At 33.2% G+C, this 8,406-nt stretch overlaps 2 protein-coding genes across 3 annotated transcripts; one reads left to right on the top strand and one right to left on the bottom strand.

Moving 5' to 3' along the window:
- The first annotated feature begins 313 nt into the window (after positions 1-313).
- On the top strand, positions 314-4,129 carry LOC105229136 (cullin homolog 1). Of its 2 annotated transcripts, none has more exons than XM_011209231.3 (4): positions 314-370; positions 1,174-2,175; positions 2,249-3,283; positions 3,348-4,129. In XM_011209231.3, exons 1-4 carry the CDS (start codon positions 329-331, stop codon positions 3,747-3,749), a joined length of 2,481 nt encoding a protein of 826 aa, XP_011207533.2. In that variant the 5' UTR covers positions 314-328; the 3' UTR covers positions 3,750-4,129. The 2 variants fall into 2 exon arrangements, with proteins under 2 accessions (XP_011207533.2, XP_049317307.1); XM_049461350.1 differs by lacking the exon at positions 314-370 and adding an exon at positions 700-844.
- Positions 4,130-4,760: 631 nt separating this feature from the next.
- On the bottom strand, positions 4,761-7,957 carry LOC105229137 (probable lysine-specific demethylase 4A). The gene is made up of 3 exons (XM_011209232.4): positions 7,548-7,957; positions 6,620-7,481; positions 4,761-6,552 (listed from the first exon to the last, which is right to left on the bottom strand). The coding sequence occupies exons 1-3, from the start codon at positions 7,792-7,794 to the stop codon at positions 6,213-6,215; spliced, it is 1,449 nt and encodes a 482-aa protein (XP_011207534.1). The 5' UTR covers positions 7,795-7,957; the 3' UTR covers positions 4,761-6,212.
- Positions 7,958-8,406: the final 449 nt, after the last annotated feature.

Raw genomic sequence — 8,406 nt, 5'->3', positions numbered from 1 at the left:
ATGAATGAATATGCCCTAAACAAGAATTTACTGTATTTTGATTTCGATGATCGTGTGTCATCGTGTTTTGAGATAGTCATTTAATTTTTGTATACAAAGAGAATTATGCGTGAATTATTAACAATACAAATTTTTAAAATATTGAAAATAAATTAACGAAACTAAATTAAAAGTGTTAAAGGTAACAAATAAACATGGAAAACATAAATTAAAGAAATATATAATAAGCGTGCAATGTGAGATTACTTCAGAAAAAATCCATTTTTGTTGGTGCCCGTTTGTGCATGTAAGCAGCTCGTGTGTATGTATGTACATATCTGGCTTTTTCATGATTTTCAGTAAATTTCATTGGATTGGCATAAATCATGAAGTAAGCATAGGGTTTAGAGGAGAAAATGTGATATTGAGCAATTTAAAAAAAATTATGAAGCCAAGCAACTGCACCGAGGTCACAAAATTGTTGACCCCAGCAAAAGTGGCGAACCTTTTATAAATTAAATAGGAAAAAAATTAATACCAATTTGATGCGAAGAGTGCTGTTGAAAAATCATTTTGTTTCTCTTTCTTATCACATTACTTCCTCATTCCTTACCCGAGTTATTTGATATATATAAGTGCAAGTGAGGAAACTATACTGGTATCAGGTAGCATTAATTGAATTGGAAAGTTGGAAGGCTGTTGCCATATGTTTTTGTGTACACCACAAAGAAGGAAAATCAATCTTTTTCTGCAATAATAAAACAGTTTCTAAATGTGTAATAACTTGTGGAGCTAGTAAATATAACAAAACATTAATAAACATTAATTTGATATCAATATTTCAAGACAACCCTAAAAAATAATGGTAACAGTTAGGAAGGTGTATTCCACGCATATATTCAATTTTACGTGCTACGGTATTTTCTTTCAATGCATTTTTATTTATAAATGCCTGAAACAACACAATTGGTTGCATTTTGCGTTTAAAATGTTATCCTATTTCAGTTAGAACGGTTTAAGCTCACAACTTTATCCTGATTTCAAGCACAAAAAGCACACAAATTTACACAAAGAATATTTAATTGGAAAAATTGGGAAAACGACTTTTCAGTGACCTTAAAAAACGAACACTACTTCAAATAAACTATTTTTTTTATTTAATATTTAATTTTTTTCATATATTTTATAATGCAGAGATTTTCCATCACAAATCCATTAAAAATAAAGCGTAATAGAGCCCCAAAAAGACAAGTGCACGAGCAGCAACCAGCAACGTTAACGTCTCAAACTGCGACTTCTCCACGCAACGCTTCTTGCGCATTTGCACCCGTAGCCAAGAAAATGCAGCGTCCCAATGCGGTAGTGAAGCCAACAAGTCTCGATGATATCTGGAATGAATTGGAAGATGGCATTAAACAAGTGTTTCAACCAGAAAAGTCGAATCTATCGACTGATCGTTATATGCACCTGTACACATTTGTTTATAACTATTGTACAAGTGTGAATACTGTGCAACGTTCCATGGTCCGTGCAGGTGGCGCACAACTCGTTGGCAAAAAATTATATGACCGTCTAAAGGAGTTCCTTAAAAATTATTTAACTAGATTACAGAAAGCCTTTGAATATATTCAGGGTGAAGAAATTAGGCTGACGCACTACACCAAGCAATGGGAATCATATCAATTCTCAAGTAAAGTGCTCAACGGTATATGCAGTTATTTAAATCGGCATTGGGTGAAGCGAGAATGTGAGGAGGGTCAAAAAGGTATATATGACGTATATCGACTTGCATTGGTTACGTGGAAAGAAAATTTATTTGAAAATCTAAATGAATCCGTTACAAATGCAGTACTGCGCTCCATTGAAGAGGAACGTAATTCTCAAACTATAAATCGTCACCTCATTAAGAGTGTCATAAATTCTTATGTGGAATTAGGCTTTAATGAAGAAGATACAGATTCGGATAATTCCAAGAAATTATCTGTATATAGAGATCACTTTGAGAATAAGTTTATACTGAAAACTGCTGAGTTTTATAAAAAGGAATCGGAAGTATATCTGAATAACTCTTCAGTATCTGATTATTTAAAGCACGTTGAAGATCGCCTTGACGAAGAAAGCAAACGAGTGAATCGTGACGAGTTTTCATATTTACATGAGAGTACACATAATATATTGATCAAGACGTGTGAACAGGTATTTCTTAATCTATCGATATTTGTTTTGTATTCATTAATAACAAACGAAATTTGTTTATATCTTTCTGCAGGCTTTGATTGAGAAGCATTTAGTTAGATTGCGCGCTGAATTTCAGAAATTTCTTAATGATGATAAGAATGATGACTTGAAACGCATGTACAGTTTAGTAGCACGTAATCCCGAAAATTTAACCGATCTAAAGCTATTACTTGGCGAGCACATATTAGAGCAAGGTACTGAAGCCATAAAGAAAGCCGGCGCTGAAGCAGCAAACGATCCGAAATTGTATGTCCAAACCATATTAGAAGTACATAAGAAATATCATGGTCTCGTGGTCATGGCCTTCAACAATGATAACGGTTTCGTGGCTGCACTTGACAAAGCATGTGAGAAATTCATCAACTTAAATGAAGTGACACAGGTGAATAGCGCTAATAAGTCGCCAGAATTGCTTGCCAAATACTGCGATTTATTGCTGAAGAAATCTTCCAAGAATCCCGAAGATAAAGAGCTCGAGGACAATTTGAACCAAGTTATGGTTGTCTTTAAATATATTGAAGACAAGGACGTTTTCCAAAAGTTCTATTCAAAAATGCTTGCCAAACGTTTAGTGTATCATACATCGGCTTCAGATGATGCGGAGGCGATAATGATTTCGAAATTGAAGCAAACTTGTGGTTACGAATACACAATCAAATTACAACGGATGTTCCAAGATATTGGTCTCTCCAAGGATTTGAATGCTAGCTTCAAGCAGCACTTGGTGAACGCAAGAATACCACAAGAAATTGATTTTAGCATTGAAGTATTGTCATCCGGTTCATGGCCATTTAATCAGAGTACCACATTTTTGCTGCCCTCCGAATTGGAACGTTCCGTACAGCAGTTCAATGAATTCTATGCAAATCGGCATTCAGGCCGCAAACTGAATTGGTTATATAATCTGTGCAAAGGTGATTTGGTGACCAATTGTTTCCGCAATCGGTATACATTGCAAGCAAGCACGTTTCAAATGGCTGTGCTGCTGCAGTTCAACGATCAAACTAAATTCACTTTACAACAATTGCAGGAAAATACGCAAATTAGCTTAGAAAATCTAAAACAGGTAATATTTTCAATTTCACTTATTCCAAGACATCAAATTGCAATATATACGTACTTTTCAACAGGTGCTGCAGATTTTGATGAAAGCCAAACTGCTTGTGTGTGCGGACGATGAGAATTCACTCAATCCCAATTCTGTGATGGAGCTATTCTTGGATTATAAAAACAAGAAGCTTCGCATTAACATCAATCAACCGCTTAAGACTGAGCTCAAAGTGGAGCAAGAAGCCGTACATAAACACATTGAAGAGGATCGCAAACTGCTCATACAGGCCGCCATTGTGCGTATTATGAAGATGCGTAAGAAGCTCAATCACACCCAGCTTATTACCGAAGTACTCAATCAGTTGGCGTCTCGCTTCAAACCTAAGGTGCAAGTGATCAAAAAATGCATTGATATTCTAATCGAAAAGGAGTATCTAGAACGTATGGAAGGACAAAAGGATACTTATAGTTATTTGGCTTAAATGTTTTACTCAAATCACTGAAATCAGTGCGTACACTCAATCAGCAGTTGCACATAAACAACTCGTGCAGGGGCGTTGAGAATTATTTCATATTTTTAATTTTTTTTTTGTTAAATTAGCATTTTAACCAATTTCAAACTTCACGCAACGCATGTTACATTCAAAAATAAATACGAATAAGTTAACTAATTGAACGCATGACATTTGCAATTATTGGAAAACAATAATTCGATCTTGACTTTTCAATAATATTCCAAACAATCATGTCATTCAGTTTATTTCGAAGCATCATTTCTTTTTGGGCTTACTATTTGTTTTTAATCATAAAATCCATTGGATATGTAATGCAAATAATAAAATATAAAAAATTAGCAATTTTACATTCATTTTTATTGTGTAGGGTGCCCAGAATTTTCAACGAAGTCGTCGTCGCTTTCGGTTTTCACTATCTTTGTAGTCGGTGTTCTGCACACCAGGCGAACATATATGCAATGTAAGGGTTCAAATATGTACGTCTGGAATTTACTTCCAACGAATGGTAGAATTATTGTTTTTGAACGCCTGACTAATGAATATTCGATACCTTCCTAATTTTCATGATCGCCTGTGCACAGTTAAAGAACTACAAGCAACACAACCAAATCGCTCAGCGCTCGCTGTTTGTACTAGAAACGGTAGGAAAAATGTATTATAAATACCAGGCGAACATAAATGCATAGCAGAGTAACGAAAAATTGCCCGATATGCACTTCCAGGTATTTATTTCCAACAAGCGATCATGAGGCGAAGCAGAATAAGGATAAAAACAAGGAATCAGTGTTGGTAAACGCTTAATCGATTCAATTATATTAAAAAGCTATTAATCGAAACCGTTGATCAATTTCTAAAAATTTTAAATAAATTGCAATAAAATAGATTACGATTTCCAAATATTACCTGCGACAACATGAATATTATAATATATGTAGACATCAATTACTGCTCCAAGTCTGAGCACATTATTTTATTTATTTATTTTATTTTTTTGTGTTTTTATTTTACAACTTTTATTACTTTATGTATTCTTCTCGAACCAAACACAAGTTTAGTTGTGAGTATTAATTTATTAGAAAAACTCAACCTAATGTCTTTTTTTGTATGAAAGATTTATATATAAAAATGTTTAAACTGAATAGTTAGGAGGATAACGACAACCTTCGTTTGAGCAAATCTCTTGCAATTTTTTTAGTGGCAAAAAAACTCAGAGATGTAGAAGCCATAATCCATGGCGGGTGTTCACACAAAAACTGTCTCCAGTAACCGAGCACCTTGAATTTCTTCATCGGGCAGGATTCTATAAGTACCTTTGGAACACCATCAATTCAGTACATACATACGTATACTACACTTAATAGCTAAATAAACCAAGCAAATGGTTATGATACAATTTTACATTCTTTTTACTTCAATATAGGCTCATAATAATAATTATAAAGGAAAAAATTGTCAATTGGTGTTTTGTATGTTTTACTCAATCAATTAATGATTTGAGAGGACCCTTAAATAATATATGATTTTGTTCGACCAAATAGTCGTTCTAACTATATATGTAGATAAGAATTTTTAATTAATTAATTAATATTATTTGTTTTGGCTTTCATCAAATAAAAAAATGGTCACAAGAATTAAGTATATATAATTACATAAATTTTAAACATAGTCGTTATATACACACATACTTCGACGCACTGTATGTACATAATACTAATAATGTTCACATCTGGAACTGATTTTTTTTTGTTTTGTCACATCATGTGATTCCTGCTTGAAAGTCTTAAATTTAAATATACGTTTATTAAAACATATATATTTTTATTAAATCTAAATACAACTTATAAATAATAACTCGTAGAAAATTCACAGAGTCCAAAAAATCAAAAAAAGTGGGTTAAAAAAGTAAAGTAAAGTATGTTATTTAATATTAGAAAATATAAAATATTGCTCAAAATGGAGAATTTTGTATGGCCATCGATTATAGCTAAAAGTAATGCCAAGACTAGACTATGTGAACATTCTTTCAAAAATAAATTATATTTTGCCCGCAATTGCAGATTTGTTTAACAAATGGAATAAAATAAAAGGAAATTGACAATTACATATAAACGTAAAATTAATTAGTGTTAATTCTAGTGCTACAAATCACTAACCATCATGGATAAATGTCAGCAGTTGCATATAGCACTACATACAAACACAAAATATGTTAATATTATCTCAAAAAGCTCGATTAATGTAAAGGCTTTTGTAGCGTTTACAGCAATTTTCATCGTTACAGATGCGGCTTTGTTAGAACCGCTGACATATTTACTAATCCAATCGAGGTGATGTCAGTCTAATGGCATAGCAAATCATTCCTTAAGTATATAGGTATACAAAAATAAATAATCAAAGTAATGTTAAATAAAATAAAAATCTAACTTGACACTAGTCCTCATCATCTAGCTTTATAGTTTTCGTTTGAAAACGCATCCTTTTGGTATTTTTGATTATGCCGTTGCTTAGCAGATTCTTACCTTCCTTTTCACATGGTATGTTATTCCAAAGTTTTTTAAGCCGCACCACTGCTATGGCATTAAAATCTAGATTTTTGCTGCTAGCACTATCTATTTTCGTTAATATAATTTTCGGTACTTTGGCAAAACACGCATTGGTGGTGGGGTCTTCTGGCACAGCAAGTGAGGTACAACCACGCTTTTGTTTGGAATCCTTAGCTTTTGACGTTGAGCTTTGTGATGCCACCGACTCCAATGATTCAGACTGTCTTCTGCATATAGTAAAAATAGGTTCAATTTATCAAAATAAAAATATAAAATGCAAAAACTTCTTCTTACCTCTTAGAATAGTAATATTTGTTGATTGTGGGTGGTGGTGCAGCGCAAATTTTTCCAGGTTCTTCTGGATGACAACCATAGTCGATACCTTTTAGCCAGTTTTCATAACGTTCTGGCTGGAATCGCTGCACAAATGTTTCCATTGATATTTTCACCATATCCTTCCGACAATTACAAATGCTGGCACGCTTGCCATACTCAATCCAACGCTTAGAACCGAAATTTGTTGATTCTGCGCCATTAAAACCATGATTGAAACCAGCATGGTAGCCAAAAGGAAATGTTATCATAATTTCTCCAGCTTCTTGTGTTACTTTATTGAACGGTATTTTATTCTGTCGTAATACTTGTGGGCTTATCAGTGTCATTTTGTGACGCAGAAATGCGTTACAATTTTGATAGTTTTCATAGAAAAGTCTATTCGCCAACTTTTCTAATCTCCGACCATATGCGGGTGGTATTGCATACCAAGTCTTTGGTGCACCAAAATGGAGGTAGTTTATTGAATATAAATCCATATCTTCTGTATGCCAGGCAAAAGAGCTCTTCCACATACCAAAATACAGATAAGCCGTATTTACGCCGTCAATTTCAATACCGTAATCCGTATTCACATAATTCAGTATTGTGTCTAAACAATTTATATTCCAAATTCGCAAATCCGGATCACTTAAGGAACCTTTTACATCAGCCGCATAAAATGGTGCAATATATGTTACATTTTTCCAATATTTTCGTTCCAAATCATCGTAGTCAAAATGTCGTGGCGTTTGATAACGTTCCGACTCAGCCATTTCTTTAAATTGTCGCAAAGTCATAGAACGTTTCTGCACATTGATTTGCTGATATTCACCTTGTTTACCTGTAAAATTAAGGTATGCGAAAATGAAAAATAAAAGGTGCAAATTTGTGGTTGCATTTTGTTTACCTGATACTACTTGACAAATTGGTGCGGGTATTGTCATATTTATATTGTCTATATTATAACCGGATTTCCGTGGCACCCACTCTGGTGGTGGTATAATCTTCGCTAGTCCGGCTAAGTTTGCACCACGACTTTCCATGTATTCGACATAACTTGAGAAATTCTTGAATTCCTCGTAGCTGGGACGGAACGTCATGATCCTTGGTATTTTATTACGCTCATTTTCAGTGCAGCCCGAATTAAGGGACATTGTATGACAGCACAATCAAATTTTCTTCTTTCAAATTTTATAATTATGATATTTGAAAATTTTTATTATTATGTACAACAAGTAAGAGATGTATATTTATAAATGAGCTCAATGTTTTCACTAGTTTTTCTGAAAATTATCAATGCAGAATATGCAATGCCAGCTGTTATACATAGAGTCGCATTTAGTGTTGCCCAATAAACATTGTGAAAATATACTACCTTTATAGCAAATTATTAATTACTGACTAATGGTTAAAGTAAAAGTATTTATTTAGTTTTTTTATAAATAAAATTTATATTTGTTATAGCTCTTAAAAATAAATCTAAAATATATAAGTATATCATTCATACTATGTGTTATTGAAAAGAAGTAACATCTCTGGTATAGTTTTACAACTCAATTTGAGTAAGATACTAATTTAGTCGACTTGACTGAGAAACTTTTAAGCCATCTTTGAAAGTCTGAAAATTTTTCAATATCCGAAATGATGGAATTTTCTCAAATGCTTTTTATTAAATTCCCATTATAGCGTTCGTTTTACTATAGCATCTGGGAAAATCTGTAATGTTAGAGGGATTTTCTTGCTAAAATTTAAAATGGTGGTATCCC

Source organism: Bactrocera dorsalis, unplaced genomic scaffold, assembly GCF_023373825.1.
Source record: "Bactrocera dorsalis isolate Fly_Bdor unplaced genomic scaffold, ASM2337382v1 BdCtg024, whole genome shotgun sequence".
In the NCBI taxonomy this organism is placed as follows: Eukaryota; Metazoa; Arthropoda; class Insecta; order Diptera; family Tephritidae; genus Bactrocera; species Bactrocera dorsalis.
The sequence above is the reverse complement of the archived record's forward strand: the minus strand, read 5'-3'. Positions and strand labels throughout refer to the sequence as shown.

Excerpts from the sequence above, each read along its gene's own strand:
- LOC105229136 (XM_011209231.3), top strand. The coding sequence starts at position 329 with ATGATTTTCAGTAAATTTCATTGGATTGGCATAAATCATGAA. Across the intron at positions 2,176-2,248 it reads TGATCAAGACGTGTGAACAG|GCTTTGATTGAGAAGCATTT; the intron begins GTATTTCTTAAT and ends ATCTTTCTGCAG. Across the intron at positions 3,284-3,347 it reads GCTTAGAAAATCTAAAACAG|GTGCTGCAGATTTTGATGAA; the intron begins GTAATATTTTCA and ends ACTTTTCAACAG.
- LOC105229137 (XM_011209232.4), bottom strand. The coding sequence starts at position 7,794 with ATGTCCCTTAATTCGGGCTGCACTGAAAATGAGCGTAATAAAATACCA. Across the intron at positions 7,482-7,547 it reads AATTTGTCAAGTAGTATCAG|GTAAACAAGGTGAATATCAG; the intron begins GTAAACAAAATG and ends TTAATTTTACAG. Across the intron at positions 6,553-6,619 it reads AAATATTACTATTCTAAGAG|AAGACAGTCTGAATCATTGG; the intron begins GTAAGAAGAAGT and ends TACTATATGCAG.